Here is a 16,566-nt window from a genome sequence, read left to right on the forward strand (position 1 = left end):
TGATCGTGATATCGTTTGTGCCTTCCAAGTGCACCGCTGCTGTGAGCTTTTTGCGTAACAGGATCGTTACTTCTTGTGTTCGATCTCCAACACCACCTACGTCATTGTTATGTCTTTGCTCCAGAACATTTCCTCGACGTCTTATTTCGAATTGCTATCATATGCACGCGGGCCCATCATAAGGGTGCAACAGGGTAAGTGGCTGGATCAAATACATGGATCTGGCATCCTGTACGACGAGATGTGCAACATATCAGATCACCGAACACAGCATTGGCGGGATAAGCTTTGACTTCGTTCAGCCTCCGACAGGTAAGATCTTCAACAATCATAAATACTCTTGACGATGGAAAATAGAGCATTATGATGCCAATGCTAAGATGATAGAGTACATACCTGCAATCACGTTTCACTTCGTATGATACCTTAACATTCTTCGTCAGAAGAAAAACAAGCTGCGCTCTCCTCAACCGCCGTCTGGTCCAAGTCACGAGTTCGACTTCGACACGGGGCCATGAATGCGGTCCAAGCAGCAACCCTCGGCCACCAGAAGACCACCCAATTAGCAGACATGGCTGACAGCATGCCACTGATCAAGTCACATACCAAAGGACTGCTCGATCTGCCATCAGAGATCAGACAGCAGATATACGACCATGCCATTCCAGTCTGCAGACTGGCGCCTTTTCCATACCTTGACAGCGAATGGTCAATGAAGACCAGCGAGCACAGAGGTGTACCGGGTCTCCTCTTCACATGTCGCAAGCTATACGAGGAAGTCGCGCCAGTATTCTACACTCGAGCTATTCTCGAAGTCGCTCCAGCTCAGCAGGGCCATATGTGGTTCAACGTCGAGCATCTCAGTACGAAGAGGGTGACTCCATACTCCTACACTCGCGTTGTCAGCACATTTCGAATCTACCGCGCCGAACATCTGAAGTTGGTCCGGAAAGCGCACATCTTCAGCAATCAAGCGGATGTTATCGATGGGTCATGTTACGAATCGCTGCTCGAGTGGCTAGTCGAATGCACCGGAATCGAGCACATCCAGCTTTCTTCACGGCCAATGACTAGGATACGTGGAGGCGCTGGGTTCGATCTGGGTGAGTGGCGGGCTACATTCTTGGATGATCGTCTCAACCGGAAGGACATAAGAACGGTACGAATCTGGACGCAAGCCAAAAGAACTTCCTGGGAGCACGAGAAGATGATGCGTTTGCGCTGTAAAGCGACGGATGGTATACTTAGTCCGATGCAGATATACTTCTGGTCCTCAACCGAGGGCGGCGGAGGCAGTCTCCAACTTGACCCACGGTGGCTGACGAGAGTCAACGACGAGCCGGAGAAAATCCAAACGCTGGAAGAAGCTGCACCGCTCATCGATCGGCTGTTGGCGGGTGTGTTGGAGGGAGCGCAATTGCAGGCTTACAAAGACAATGCGCGGTACTTTGATGGGCAGTGCTGGGTATATCAGATGATATTGGTGGCTGAGAGTGCGTGATGGCAAAATCGTTGGGATCAGACGGATGCGTTGGCTGCCAGCGACGCATGGATTGCGCCAGCACGTTCGAGCCTACGTCTCCTGGTTTGCACACCAACGTTGCCCAGATCGCGCAAGCGAATCCGCTGCCATATATCTTACGCATCGGAGGCGGGGAGGTCGTCACCGAATCTTTCTCTCGCGCACGCCATGTATATATATGTCTTATTCCGACTTGCTTCCCTACCTACTTCTCATCTATCTATCGATCACAACCAAGCAAGCAATTGAACAAACCTTACCCACAACCGAACCAAAATTTAGACCACAGTCGATCAACCAAATTCAGATACATATCATAACCTTATTCACCACAATGCCTTCATTCACCACAATGAACTGTGGCAGCGGTACCAATCCTCCACCGAACACTCCGGAAAAGTCAAAAGGCGGCAAGAGACACGGCCGCATGGGTTGCGCTGGTGGAACGAAACCACCACCAAACACTCCGACCAAGCCTGGTAGATAAAGGTTCGGTGTATTTCTAAGGTGTCGATCATCATGATCGATCTTGGATGAGCTCTAGTGCTGAAGAACAGCAACAAGCACAGTATCGGGATGGATGGAGATACGGGGAGGACGCCCTGAGCCAGAGGGTATTAATGGACTTTGAGCTGAAGTTGGAACGGCAGAATGTGCGAAGAGCAGATGATCTGCTGGGGATCAAGACATAAAGGAGAAATACCAAAAAGACCATCGGTGCTTGATGTATTGAGCTTGGATGTGGGCGGAGAGATTCAGAGCTGTTTGGGTAGCTGGGCTAAGCTGAATGAGAACATCAACACCACATTTGTCCTGCTCAACTTACTGCTCGTGTATCTGCATCGTCGCAAAGCTAGGTGTTTCTGTTCCCCATAATATTTCAATGAAGACGTTATGCCCTTCCCGAAAGTGGCTGCATTAGCGCGACGCGTCTGGACGCGTTCTTGGATCGACGTCATCACCAACAATCACAGTCGTCTTCCCCTTGCAAAGTTGCCGCCGAACGCCGACATGACTCGCTTGCAACCATCTGGATCATGGTCAAGCTTCAGGCAGCAACAGTCTCGAATCAACCGGTCAACAGGAAGAGAAAGCGGAAACAGAACGACAATGATGGGCCGGCTGCAGTGGAAGTTGGTGATGAGGCCGCCGTAGCCACGACGACAACAACAATACCAACAAAGACAGCCGATGGAGGCAAGAAACCTCGCAGAACGAAAGGCGGTACGAAACCACCGTTACTCGAACGCAAGTCGTCCACGAATCTTGTCGAGTCAGACATACCATGGCCGGAACACTTTAAGCATCTTTCTGTCCTGCATAAGGCGCTGAACATTGTTTATACCTTCTGTTGTACCCGGAAGCACTTTGCGACAACATGGGACAATATCAAGTCCGCGGTAGAAGGACACATCAAAAAGCCGTTGCTTGTCGAGGATGTTGCGCAAGTCAAAGCGCTTATACCGAGGGCCATCACGTTCTTGTACGTAGACGAGGAGCAGCTGTTGACTGCGCTGCAAGGTACAACAGAGGATATCAGTGCTGGGAACACAGATGCCTACGAGAGGGCTGCTGCTGAAGAGGCTGAACGGCAAAAGCGGAAGAAGAGGGAAGAAGCGCAGGAGCTGCTATTGTTCGAATTTGTGGATGGAGATCTCAAGAGACAGGTCATTGATCCGAAGACTGGTCAGCCAACAAGAGCTACACAAAAGTTGAGAAATGAAGAGCTGAAAATGCCCGTCTTCAGCCAGAAATCAATGCTGAAGCTGATCGACAAGAGAAACCTAAAGTTCACATCTGCTATCAATGCTCATCTCAATCAGTGTGCTGCTGATGGTGTTGATGCAGTTGAGAAGATCCTAAAAGACAAAGACCAATACACACCCTTGCCGTCAAGCAGCAGGTCGAACACACCCGCGCCGGAGTCAAACATGCCCAAGACAATTCCGAAAGAGCGGGATTCAATCTCGAATATTGTGAAAGAGATGACCGAACAAGAATGGTACACTGGCCAGATCGTGCCAGATGGTCACCGCGTCTTTGACCCTCAGCCGGCAATTTATGGGGATCTGAATTTCCCTCTGTCGCAAAATCTAGTCAACGCACTGTACAATGTCAAGGGTATATCCCAGCTATATTCTCATCAGGCAGAAGCAATCAATAATCTTCATGAAGGCCATAATGTTATTGTCTCGACCTCCACAAGTTCCGGAAAGTCTCTGATTTACCAGGTGCCCATGCTGCATCAACTCGAGCTGGATCCTGAGTCTCGCGGCATGTACATCTTTCCGACTAAAGCTCTTGCACAAGATCAGAGGCGCAGCATGAAAGAGCTCTTGTCGTATCTTCCCTCGCTTGAGAATTTTCTCGTTGATACCTTCGATGGCGACACGCCGATGAACGAGCGGAATCTCATTCGGGATGAAGGCAGAATCATCTTTACGAATCCTGATATGCTGCATATCACGATTCTTCCACAGGAGAGCACATGGCGGAATTTTTTGAAGAACCTCAAATACGTCGTTGTGGATGAGTTGCATGTGTACAACGGCCTGTTTGGCGCCCACGTAGCATTCATCATGCGCCGACTTCGACGAATTTGTGCTGCACTCGGTAATAGGAAGGTAAAGTTCATCTCTTGCTCTGCCACAGTCTCGAATCCAGAAGAACACATGAAGACGATCTTTGGTGTTGACAAGGTCCGCCTCACCGACTTTGACGGCTCACCGAGTGGGAGAAAGGAGTTCATATGCTGGAACACGCCGTACAAAGATCCTGGTGATCCGTCGTCAGGTCGAGGCGATGCATTTGCTGAAACAGCACGGTTGCTTTGTAACCTCATCATTCGTGGTGTTCGAGTTGTGGCGTTCTGTCGAGTAAGAAAACAATGTGAAGTTCTCCTTGGTGCCGTGAAGGCATATTTTCAGGAGATCGAACGACCGGATTATACAGCTCTGGTGATGGGGTACCGTGGCGGGTATAGCGCGGCGGACCGTCGAAGGATCGAAGCAGAGATGTTTGGCGGCAAACTGCGTGGCATAGTCGCGACCACAGCCCTCGAGCTAGGTGTTGACATCGGCAGCCTCGATGCCGTAATAACCATGGGATTCCCGTACACGATCGCTAACCTACGCCAACAATCCGGCCGTGCTGGCCGTCGAAACCAAGACAGCCTAAGTGTGCTGGTCGGCGATTGCTTCCCAGTAGACCAACACTACATGTCCAACCCAGACCAGATCTTCACCAAACCCAACTGCGAGCTCCAAGTCGACCTCACCAACGAACTAGTAGTAGAAGGCCACATCCAATGCGCCGCCTACGAAATGCCAATCCAACCCACCTCAACCACCGACTCAACCACCAACGACACCGCCTACCTAGGCAAGAACCTCTCCGAAGTCTGCAAGGAACGCTTAATTCCCGACCCAGACGGCCTAGGCTTCTACCACACGCACCCGCGCTTCCGGCCCCTCCCCTCAAAACACGTCAACATCCGCGACACAGAAGAAGACTCCTTCGCCGTCGTAGACATAACACACGGCCGCAACATCGTCCTCGAAGAGGTCGAGGCCTCGAGGGCATTCTTCACGCTCTACGACGGGGGGATCTTCCTCCATCAGGGTCGGACATACCTCGTTAAGGACTTCCGTCCCGACTCCAAGATCGCGCGCGTGCAGCTCGTCAAGGTCCCCTACACGACTCAACAGCGTGACTTCACGGACGTCGATCCCATAGAGACCGAACAAGTAAGACGCATCACCACGCCCGAGAACCCCACGAACCGGGTAAGAGCCTACTTCGGCCGGATAAAAGTCCACGCCGTGGTCTTCGGCTTCTTCAAACTCGATCAGAAAAGGCGCATACTAGATGCCGTCGCAGTCGATAACCCGCCCATCGACATCTACAGTCGCGGGCTCTGGATCGATATCCCCACCTCCGCACTGACTATCCTCGCAACCAAGAAATATAATCTCGCGGCTGCGATCCACGCAGCTGAACACGCGATGATGAGTCTCATGCCGCAGTTTGTTGTATCGATGCCCGGCGATGTAAGGACAGAATGCAAGAATGCACTCAAGGAGTTTGCTAAGAAAGAGACGCAGCGGAAACGGCCGGCGCGGCTGACGTTCTATGATGCTAAGGGGGGTCCGGCGGGGATGGGGATTGCGGCTAAGGCGTTTGAGTTTGTGGATTTGTTGCTTGAACGGGCTGTTGAACGGGTTGGTGCGTGTCATTGTGTGGAGGGGTGTACGGAGTGTATTTGTGATGAGAGGTGTAAGGAGAAGAATATGATTATGAGTAAGGCGGGGGCTGAGGTGATACTTAAGAGTTTGTTGGGGATGTATATTGATGTGGATGCGCTCCCTGAGGGGGATGAGGAGAGGGTGCCGGCTGGGGTTGAGACTGTGGTTGGAGCGGTGGAGGTTATGGGACGGAACGGTGTGAGAATTGCTGAGAGGGATGTGGTGAAGAGGGAGAGGACGGATGATGAGTTGATAATTATTAAGGATGAGGATGGGGAGGAGGTGGAGAGGGGGCTGCATGATATTCCGTTGGCTGGGGGGTGATTTGTGGATGGTTAGTTGGTACCTTCACCGATAGTGGCATTAGCATTGGCATTGTCTTATTGAGCAACATGATTTCCGAGGTTTGCGTCCCCCGACCGACGGGCCAAATCTAATTTCTCATACACAGGAGGTGTCTTCAATGACCGCTGACCAACCTATGGCCAATTAGTCAAACCAACACATGTAGCCGAACACCTGACAGAAGCACGTTACAATGCTCCTTCACCCACCCACAACAACCATACTCCCGACCTCAACAGATACTTCATCCCTTGATCTCCATCTACGCCAAACTCTCAACCTCAACAACGTCTTCGGCAGTTTCAGCCTATCCCGCCCTCCCGTATTACTCCGCCACGGTCCTTCCTTCTGGCTTTGAAGTGCCTGCATTCAATCGAGCCATGCGAACGATATACACCGATTACTGACGCTGTCCTTCGTGATCGTGCCTGTGGCGGCGATAACAGCGTCGATATCGGATGGCGCGAGGCGGACTCGGGTGGGGAATAGGGTTGAGGGTTTTGATAGGTTGAGGAGTTAGGGGCCACTTGACCGGCGAGGGATGAGACATGTGGTTTGGGCGATGAGAGTGATGTCCTCTTCGCCCTCTTCTAGATAGTCGCCGGACATGCATCCTTCAAATCGTAGGTACCATTGTCCTATGCGTCAGAAACAGCCGAGCGACTCTGCTAGTAGCTTGTGAGATACCGGTAATCGTTCGCTCGGCGCTTGTCTGAAGGATGGAATTTGGTATCCATGGGGCCGCCATAGGCGGGTTCATCATCCTGGAAGCTTTCGACGCGGTGTATGTGATGTTACTTGCACAAGCAGCGCCGACACTGCTGGTTGTATCAAGAAGGTATTCACCCAAGAACTGCTTTGGTGCTCCTGGAGCAACTCGAATGGTATTGCTCCTTTGTTCGTCAAAACTCACTGAGGTTCAGATTCAATGCCCGGCCTGCTTCTTCGCTCTAGTGGTCCGATGGTATCTGCCACGGCAGAACTCAATGAGCGAGCAAAGATATAGTGAGCCTGATCGACAACTGGCTGCCATCATGAGTCCTATGATGGGACTGATAGAGAGAATTTCAGGTATGCGTTCCGACACAGCCTTGCAGCAGGTTATGGGTGTTAGTCCGATATATGGAAGAGGTTCAATCTGGTGTCCATAACAGATAGCAGGTAGCCTCGACGTATCCGGAGAGTGTGACAGAGGATAACAGCCTTGGAGCAACTCCCCTAGCTCTATAGGCGCTTTCAAGGCGGGAAGCTCCAGAAATCATAAGCTGGAAAAGTATCCGAAAAATCGTCAAATGCGCCTCCTCCCCAAGGCGAAGCATACGACGGTCCCGGCAGAGATAGTCCATCTAGCGCAGTTGGCGAGAGCTCCATTTGCTGTGCTTTTCCTCTGGTGAAAGTGCTATCGAAGACTGCCTTCAAATACTCATCGCTTGCCTCTGGAACCAGCTGCTTCATAAAAGGTTGGAGAGACAAGCCACTGGTCTCTGCAAGCTCTCGGATACATGATGTGGCTTCTTCTATGCTTGGGCCGTATCTTGTGCGCTGAAACTCGAGGAGCAGGAGTGCGGTGGCGCAGAAACGACAGGCTTCGTTGTGGGATGTCTCTCCTTTCCAAAATGCATATAGTATTACCATTGTGGAAGTGGTGATGCGACGAACCTGTCGCCATGTAGGTGGTAGTTTGACGCTTTCTTGTATTTGCCGCTTCAATGAATCGTCATAGGTATTGATGGCGGATGTCGTGATGGTCCGGATTGCGGGTTCACATATCTCGAAGTAGATGGATAGGAGCATCTGTGCTGCACCGTGGCAGATTGCAAGGGAAGAGATCCAGTGTGTTCCGGAACGTAGGAGCGGCGCTCGTAGAGTGAGACGAGACCTATAGATTAGTATCGGCATACATCCGGATTTCAGGTTCACCCACCAAAGCATATGAATCTTGACAAGCGTCTCATAGAGAGAGCCAGGCTTCTCTGGACGAGGCCATTGAGTAGGACCAGGTCTGCCGATGCTTGCAGAGTCTTCTGCCATCATAGATTCCAATTCCACAACGTTTTCATATGTGAAGGGCTGGTGGTGCAGCTTGTCCAAGATCTGTCCATTCAGCGAGACAAGTTGCACTAATCTGCGAAGATGTGGATGTGTCTCCAGCAGTGGGTCAAATAAATTGAGAGGCCACTGAACCGACTTGATACATGGTGCAGTATTATGAGTCAAGGCGCAATATCTACTACTTGTCAGGCCCGAGGCGGAAGAAGTGAGCCTACTTACTGATCAGCGAATGCTATGAAAAGATACAGTTGTAGAGGACGACTGTCCTCATTGTGATGGTGCATTCCAAGGTCATGAGCGTTTTGCACGGCTTGTGCGACAAGAGCGCGGCTTCTGTTAGCAGTGCCTGTCCGAAGATAACAAGCATGTTGTATGAACAAGGCTAGAACGAGGTCGAAAGTCGACTTGCCAGTGTATAGATCAACCATCATTGCGGACAATTCAAGAAACGCAGAATAGACTTGGTGGTTAGGATTGAGAAAATTATGGTGAGCCAGAGTCGCGAACAGAAGACTGACCTGGTCCAATGGCACATCGGTTGGTGGCAGGTCGATGTCGCCCATACCTGAGTCTTGTGGAGCGCGATAGAAAAGGTCGTGTACGTTTTGTCTGAGCTGATACAGGTCGATGAGCTCGGTCAAAGAACCCAGTGACTCATCGGCCTCGGTCAGCATGAGCTCAACGTCGGTACGTGTGATCTGAGAAACTGCTAACACAGTATTCGCGCGAGTCTGGCCTTCAAGAGTACTCAAGCGTCTCAAGACAGGCGGGCGGGGCTCGGCGAGCTCGCAGACGCACTCGCAATCTGCGAATACTTGTCAGTAGGTAGGCTGGGAAATACATGACCGGTACTCGCAACTTCTTTGCCAGGCTTCCTCGAGAACAAGGTCTCTGATAGCATTGAAAGGGTCTTCGAAGCGTGGGTCCTTGCGCAGATGATGCTGTTGTATGCCATACGGACTCGGCATTGGCAACTGAGCCTCTATAGCCTGCGAGCTTGCAGATGAAGGGACTGAGCGAGATGAAGCCGGCCGTGATACCGATGCGATTGAGCCTCGTGTTGATGTCCGCAGTGGTCTGGACGGTAGAGCCTCAGCAATGATGTTACTTAGTCTCATGAATCTTGCTGTACCTTGCCTTTTCCCTGACCATACATTGCAACCCGGACCTGGCGCACATCTCACAAGGAAAAGGTGGTCCACATCGCTTTTTCTTCAGTCGACAATTCTCACACGCTTTTGCCGATCTGACACCCATTTTCGACGCATATTACTAGCAAGGTGCAGCTGAGGCCAGTATGGTTGCCTAGACCAAGTGCTCACACTCTTCACAGTCGGTCCTCAGGGTAACCAGCGCTGGAATATTTCAAAGAACGTACAATCTGTGATTTGTTGATGAGGTGTAAGGCGGGCTCTGCCCAGGGACTCGGGGCCGAGGTCTACCGACCGAAATTGAAGGCGTCAATATGCTTAAGATCTCACCGTAGTCAAGATATGGGGGTGCCTCGTTGAACCTCGAGGAAGAGCGCCATCACATCCTCCATGGACAGGATCGTTCTAGGTCGAGGCCGTCGGCGCTTCGGATGGACTGAATGGACGCAGCTCAGCTTCGTGGCTAAACCATACAAGAATCATCATGAACTGGCAAGCAAGGGAACTTAGGGAAGGAACAAACGCACTGCCTGTGATATAATGCACTGTTTTTATTCTTCGACAAATTCATTTCCAGGAACAAATATCAAAACTGCCATTCGATGATGCACATAGACTACCACGCCTATGAAACCCGACATGTTCTGTATAGTTCTTTACCACCTTTTTCTGTATTCGCTATGTGAACAGCATCCAGTTCAGTCAGAGTTCAGCTGTTTTCAAAAGCACGATGGATGTTGGTACTTTGTAGCTATTGAAGATACGGGATAGTCCGTTCAGTGGCAGGGCAAGAGCGGCGATGTCCGGAGCACCCCGGAACGTTAACGCGAGCAGCCGGGCATGCCTATGTTGCCTAAAGAAGTTCTGCTCAGAAGTGCCAGGACGCCTCACAAGCCCACCTTGGACTCTTCGGGACTTGAAGGGCTACGTTGCCATCTCAGGAAATCTCCAGCCAAAAGCATGTGTCTCGGTGGTGGGGACGACGTTATACAATAGCGAGATCAGAATCATTGATTATAAAGAGAAGTATGTAGAGATGAAAATTTTACGCTCAAGATGCTGCTCCGGTGCAACTGTCTGCGTTGATGCATATTTTCGCAACTTCCCCTGCTTTCGTTGAACAACATCTACTACAGGCTATCTGAAAGCAACTAGACGAACACTTGAACAGCTGGCTGCTCCCTTACGCATCCTCCATCTGTGCCAGATCCGCCATCGTCATGCCATCGAGGAGAATTGGGTCGAACGGATTAGGCAAATGGCGGGTATGCTCAATTTGATCTTTGAGCTGTTTACTAGGAGCGTATTCTTGCCATGGCTCGAAAAGACCATGCTTCTTTTCATTGATGAGTGCGTCATCGAGTTGTGCTTCGACGAGTTGGACAGCATCCTGGAGGGTTGAATTGGCGAAGCGGATCGTGGCCTCCCAGACCTCCGTCTTCACCTTCCAGATTTGCACTCGTGCGTCAAATTCCTTTTGTGATCGAGACGGACCACGATAGACGCTAGCTCCCTCAACTACACGACGATGGTCAGGATGTTCATAGGCAAGATAGGCAGCATATATCAGCTCACGGCCAGCTTCCAGCACCGCTCGCCAGTGGATGGAGGTATTCGTCACTCGTTGGTACTCTGATAAGATGTCGAAATAAGCCTGGTTGAACTCGAACCTTCGAATCTTCACCCACTCCAGGGTCGGCCAGACAAATTCATGTGCGTGCCAAACAATCTTCGGACAGTCCCATAAATTGAGCTCGTTGAGTAGATTCGGTGGGGCGTGATGAACAGACCACTGGTCAAAAGCAATTGAGGCTGGCTTGGCAATGAGCAAGCATTGACCTAGGTCGGCAGCAAGATGATCAACATCCATGCCTCCCTGGCTGTTGGCAGTATTTTGAGTGGTGATTTGCATCTCCTCGAGCTGCCGAACGAGCCGTTGCTCCGCCGTTCTCGTTGGTGGTAATTGATTCATCCTTGTGAAAATAATTGTGAGAAGAAGAACGCGTCTCGAACCAGGCTTTCGAAGGACTTAAGAGGGCATAAGAGCTGGTACGCGCCAGACGTGCGGCCAAGAGACAATAGAAGCTGAAGTCGACAAAGCGACAGTGGTGTCGATCCTTTGTTGCGCCGGAATTCATAGTCACTCGAAGAATGGCGCTTTGTCAAATCGTGCTTTCACTCGAGTGAATACACTTGTGACGTTTTAGCACCTTTCCGCGCCGCACCACCAAAGTGCATATATCAGGTTGAAGCTTACCAACACAAATCGCGCAGTCAGTCCTGCGCCGAAACATTGACTCCAATAACAACAATGAGCGCTTCACAAGCAAGGACCCGCCCACCAGCGAGTCAAGTATCTGACGAAGTCACTAACCTGGCAAGGGCTATGCATGATATCTCGATGGATGACGCGAACAGCAGTGGTGAGCGGACCCCGTATGCATCAGACGATGACACTCCCGAAGAAGAACAAGCTATACCCAACTCCCCAGAGAGCTTTCCTCGTCGGTGGCTGATAGAAAACGACGAGTACAGGAGAGTGGCGATCGATGCTGACAATAACTTAGGAGAATACCTTCGAACGATAGATGAACACGGTGATCCGTACAAAGTCCAGCGTCGAGACGAACCTCATCAGACCGCGCTCGACACCTTCGGAACCAGGCCGTGGACAATCTATGATGCATGGCGGGGCGACTTGACGCAGACAGTGTACCTTCATCTCAAGTATCGAGTCGTGTACGACAGATTACCGTTGCTGGAAGTGGCCGAAGAGCTGCGCAGTAGACACGGCGTCGACATCAAATGGCTAGCACTGGTGCAGATTGGTCGAGACCTGATCAACTGCTCTGCAGAGCACCACGGTCTTGATCTGCTGTACAAAGGTCCATCACGCACAAGTCAAGAACTCGTTGCCAGGATACATGTACATCAAGTAAAATCAACGGTCTGGGACGCATTGTGTTGGAGGTATGAGAGTACTGAGAACATGCAGAAGGTGTCGCAGGAGAGAGAGGAGTACGAATCAATTTTCGGTGCAGGCGCTTGGATCGGTGACAACAAGCTTGAGGAGTTCTTTCAGCCTTTTGTCGAGGAGGAGGAATTGACGAAGTTTGCGCATGCAAGGCCGTTCTACCGCGACATCTTTGCACCACAGTTCGAGCTGAGCAACATGATGAGCGGTATGGAGTTAGACAGCTAAGGACACCTCAACGGTGGTCTTTAAGCTCTAGCCATAATGAAACTGATTTCTTCATCCTCTCCATTCCAGCAACGTGTTCGACTAATTGAAATCCTCCGCCTAGTAACAGAATTAGATTGGACACTGCACTGTATTCAGGACCTCTTCAATAACAAGCTGAGGCGTCAAGTCCTGGAGAAGCTCTGCGACAGCTGCAGGATCACTTCCGTACTGCATACTCCTTTCCCTAGCAGGCTCTGCTATCATGATCCGGTGAGCATAGACCTTCCGCGCTGCCAGCATGACAAGCGATGGTGTAACAAAGTCAACGCCATGCAACGGAGCAAGATGTTTCGCCAGTGCCACAAACTGTGATGTTGCACGTGGAGTTACACCACCGTCGACGCCTCGCTCCATACGAAGGAAAGTAATGATATCTTGCAGGTAGCGCCTGACTTCTGGTGTGATCGCAGCCGCTTCGCCCATAGCCCGGACCTTATCGATGACGTCTTTGGAGATGAGCCTGCTTTTCTGTGTCGATTCCCACGATGATCGCTGCCTGGACCGGCCGGAACTGTCATCTGACACGGCAGAGTAGTCGAGTTCCTCGAGGTTGGCGAAGCCATGATCCGGATGATGATAATGCGAGATGAACAAGCGGTCATTCAAATGCGGCGTGAGGTGGGTATCCTTCGACGAGGCTGTCACAATTGGAATAAAGAGGAATGTTTTGGGAGCAATATGCACGGTCGTACGTGAGAAGAAGCGCTTGTTGTTAATGATCTCGATCGTTTGGACCTGCACGTATTCGTCTGCGAAGTTGAAGCCTTTAGCGATGATGACATTTTTGACCATCCTATCATCGAATCTGCCATTCTCGCGGCTCAACCTTTGGCTTAGTTTTGGAGCAGCTCGGATGTCCAGATTTGCCAACCGAGCTCGGAAAGAACCTGGCTGTGGATCGTTCTCGGCGGAGAACTGTGTTCCTGTCTCTTCGAGAATTGCTTCGCCGAAGCGATCAACCGAGCACAGGTCCTCCGGCTCGAGAACCACGTAAGACAGACCGAAGCGTTCTGAAGCGATCAGAGATAGTTCATTCGCAAGATCATCAACGAGATCATCTTCCGTGGTCATCAAACAGTGACCCTGTGCTATCAAGCTGAGAAGCACCCCTAGCTCCAGGTCAGATAGCTCCTGAATGTTGTCCAGGAGACTTTGGACCTCCATGTTTTCAATTTGGTCATGGCGTGATTGAGTATGCAGAGCTCTCAGTAGTCCGTGTTCAACGTGCTACCTCAGACATTGTCGTGATGAACAAGGAAAGAACAATGAATATGATGTGAGGACAAACAAGAAGTCGCTAGCGCGTGGTTCTGCATCGGTGAAACATTACTCCGGAGGCAGCGACGACCTATTGCTCTTGCCATTGGTTAGCCTTGATCAACTCGTGAGGTGCTTGTTATCCTCGGACAGTCTTCGCTCTACCATCTTCATAGAATTGCATACCGATGTCATGACCCTCGCCAATCCCAGAGCTGGCTGGGAGAAAATCGGCACAGAATTCTATCGCAAAATCACACTATATACCTCGACCTTTGACAAAGACCTTGACCTTGAGAACTACCATTGCGTCGGCGCTCCGTTTTCAGGCGCCCTTGCACTGTGGCGCGACACGAGCAAAGTTACGCGTTATCGGACAGGTGCTTCGAACAAGACAAGTATTGACATCTACAGCTGCTCGGGCAAGCTAATTTCGAAGCTCAACTGGGAGAAAGGACCCATCAAGGGCTTGGGATGGAGCGAGGACGAACGGTTGCTTGTTGTCGCTGAGGACGGCACGTTCCACGTCTACTTCGGGTTACATGGTGACTTTCAGCCGTACTCTCTAGGCCATGGAGCTGAAGACGTCGGCGTGAACAGTGTGCGATTCTGGAGCCATGGTTTCGTGGCACTACTGAAAAACAATGCTCTGGTTGCTGTGACCTCATTCGATGAGCCGCGTCCGAGGTTGCTGGCTGGTGCGCCGGAGGGTGAAATTCATGCTTGGTCACTGATACCTCCAGTACATACATTGAGCAGAAGTGTTGAGGCCTTACTTGCCGTCGGCGCTACGGTTTATGTCATTGATGTGAGCGAGGCTGAAGATCGAGGTCTGTCCGACGGGCCGTTCAAGCATATCAGCGTATCTCCGAATGGAAGATTCGCAGCACTCTTTACAGAAGATGGCAAGGTATGGGTTGTCGGTAGCGATTTTCAGAACAAGTACAGCGAGTACGACTCGAAAGCAAAGACAACGCCAAATCAGATCTACTGGTGTGGAAATGACTCGGTAGTGCTAGCCTGGGAGGACGAGATACACATGGTTGGACCAAATGGAGCAGCAGCAAAGTACTATTACGACGACATCGTGCACGTTGTGCCTGATGTGGATGGTGTCAGATTGATCACATCGGAGAGCTGCGAGTTTCTGCATAAGGTGCCGGACGAGTGCGAGGAAGTCTTTAAGCTGGGCGCAACCTCGGCTTCGTCGGTTCTGTTCGATTCGATCGACCTGCTGGAGAAGAAGTCTCCAAAGGCAGACGAAAACATACAGCGGATCAAAGCCAGTCTACCAGAGGCTGTGGAGACATGCATTCGAGCTGCAGGCCAGGAGTCTGATCATGCCTTACAGAAACAGCTTCTCAGAGCGGCATCATTTGGCAAGTCAGTGCTCGATCTCTACAGTAGCGATGAGTTTGTGGAAATGTGCGAGACATTACGCGTACTCAACGCTGTTCGAGACCACCAGGTAGGCTTACCTCTGACATTAACACAATATAGCCAACTGCGGCCAGACCGACTAATCACGCGACTCATACACCGACGAGAATATCTGCTTGCCATCAAGCTGTCAGAATTCCTGCGATTACCATTGAACAAGATATATGTTCACTGGGCAAGTCAAAAAGTAAAAGCATCAGGCGGAGACGACGAGAACATTAGAGACATCGTAGTCGACAGATTGAAAGGCAAACATGGCATATCATTCGAGATCATCGCACGTGCGGCCTACGAGGAAGGTCGAGGCACCTTAGCAACGTCACTTCTGAACCACGAACCAAGAGCAGGCAAGCAGGTACCGCTGCTACTGAGCATGGAAGAAGATGAGGTTGCGCTGGATAAAGCCATTGAGTCAGGCGACTCGGACCTGATCATGTTCGTCCTGCTCCATCTCAAACAAAAGATGCCGCTGGCAACATTCTTCAGAACCGTCAACAGCAGACCCCTAGCCGCGCACCTCATCGAGGCTTCTGCACACGACCAGGACAAGGAGCTACTGAAGGATATGTACTACCAAGATGACCGGCCAGTTGAAGGCTCGGATTTGCTTCTGGAGGAAGCCATGGAACAACCGCAGGTGCAGGTAGTTATTGACAAGCTGAAACTAGCAAGCAGGTTGCTCACTGACGCCAAGGACCCAAACGCTGTGATGCATACGAAAGGACTGGCTGAGGCGAGCGTCTTGTTGAAGATGCAGGAAGCATTCGACAAGGATATCACAGACAGCAGCGGCTCGTATGTTGGTTTGAGTGTCAATGAGACGATGTTCCGACTTGTTCGATCTGGCTATGGCAAGCGGGCTGCCAAAGTGCAGAGTGAATTCAAGGTACCAGAAAAGACGTGGTGGTGGGTTCGCCTTCGTGCTTTGGTTGCGGCGAGATTGTGGGGCGAAGTTGAGGAAATTGGCAAGAACCGAAAATCACCAATTGGTTGGGAGGTAAGTCGCTTTACACTTTTGCGTGCTCAATGCTGATCATTCGATAGCCCTTCTACAACGAGGTGCTCGGTGCTGGCAACACTCGTCTTGCCTCGTCATTCATCCCCAAATGCACAAACCTAAAGCCGCAAGGGCGAATCGACATGTGGGTAAAATGTGGCCTGGTTAACAAAGCCGGCGAAGAAGCTTTGAAGGCCAAGGATATGAATACTCTCGAGTTGCTGCGGGATAAGGCGACAGGACCTCAACTTGCCGAGATTGAGCGTATGATTACACAGTTGCGACCACGGAGGTAGTTGTTATGCCTTGAACAT

The 16,566-nt window shown here is 51.0% G+C and overlaps 7 protein-coding genes across 7 annotated transcripts; 4 read left to right on the forward strand and 3 right to left on the reverse strand.

The window, feature by feature from the left end:
- Positions 1–109: 109 nt before the first annotated feature.
- On the forward strand, positions 110–1,501 carry PMZ80_008603 (uncharacterized protein; the record flags this gene model as incomplete). Its single annotated transcript, XM_064877002.1, has 2 exons — positions 110–194; positions 444–1,501. The coding sequence occupies 2 exons, from the start codon at positions 110–112 to the stop codon at positions 1,499–1,501; spliced, it is 1,143 nt and encodes a 380-aa protein (XP_064727389.1).
- A 1,058-nt stretch (positions 1,502–2,559) lies between these two features.
- On the forward strand, positions 2,560–6,090 carry HRQ1 (ATP-dependent 3'-5' DNA helicase; the record flags this gene model as incomplete). Its single annotated transcript, XM_064877003.1, has 1 exon — positions 2,560–6,090. One exon carries the CDS (start codon positions 2,560–2,562, stop codon positions 6,088–6,090), a length of 3,531 nt encoding a protein of 1,176 aa, XP_064727390.1.
- A 1,257-nt stretch (positions 6,091–7,347) lies between these two features.
- On the reverse strand, positions 7,348–9,131 carry PMZ80_008605 (uncharacterized protein; the record flags this gene model as incomplete). The annotated part of the gene is made up of 4 exons (XM_064877004.1): positions 7,348–7,990; positions 8,036–8,338; positions 8,383–8,968; positions 9,023–9,131. 4 exons carry the CDS (start codon positions 9,129–9,131, stop codon positions 7,348–7,350), a joined length of 1,641 nt encoding a protein of 546 aa, XP_064727391.1.
- A 1,366-nt stretch (positions 9,132–10,497) lies between these two features.
- PMZ80_008606 (uncharacterized protein) lies at positions 10,498–11,286 on the reverse strand (the record flags this gene model as incomplete). The annotated part of the gene is made up of 1 exon (XM_064877005.1): positions 10,498–11,286. One exon carries the CDS (start codon positions 11,284–11,286, stop codon positions 10,498–10,500), a length of 789 nt encoding a protein of 262 aa, XP_064727392.1.
- Positions 11,287–11,625: 339 nt separating this feature from the next.
- Positions 11,626–12,516, forward strand: PMZ80_008607 (uncharacterized protein; the record flags this gene model as incomplete). Its single annotated transcript, XM_064877006.1, has 1 exon — positions 11,626–12,516. One exon carries the CDS (start codon positions 11,626–11,628, stop codon positions 12,514–12,516), a length of 891 nt encoding a protein of 296 aa, XP_064727393.1.
- A 111-nt stretch (positions 12,517–12,627) lies between these two features.
- Positions 12,628–13,722, reverse strand: PMZ80_008608 (uncharacterized protein; the record flags this gene model as incomplete). The annotated part of the gene is made up of 1 exon (XM_064877007.1): positions 12,628–13,722. One exon carries the CDS (start codon positions 13,720–13,722, stop codon positions 12,628–12,630), a length of 1,095 nt encoding a protein of 364 aa, XP_064727394.1.
- Positions 13,723–14,008: 286 nt separating this feature from the next.
- On the forward strand, positions 14,009–16,548 carry vps16 (Vacuolar protein sorting-associated protein 16; the record flags this gene model as incomplete). Its single annotated transcript, XM_064877008.1, has 2 exons — positions 14,009–16,252; positions 16,300–16,548. The coding sequence occupies 2 exons, from the start codon at positions 14,009–14,011 to the stop codon at positions 16,546–16,548; spliced, it is 2,493 nt and encodes an 830-aa protein (XP_064727395.1).
- Between the last annotated feature and the right edge of the window lie 18 nt (positions 16,549–16,566).

This window comes from Knufia obscura (genome assembly GCF_036327395.1).
Source record: "Knufia obscura strain CCFEE 5817 isolate CBS 148926 chromosome Unknown scaffold_11, whole genome shotgun sequence".
Classification (NCBI taxonomy): Eukaryota; Fungi; Ascomycota; class Eurotiomycetes; order Chaetothyriales; family Trichomeriaceae; genus Knufia; species Knufia obscura.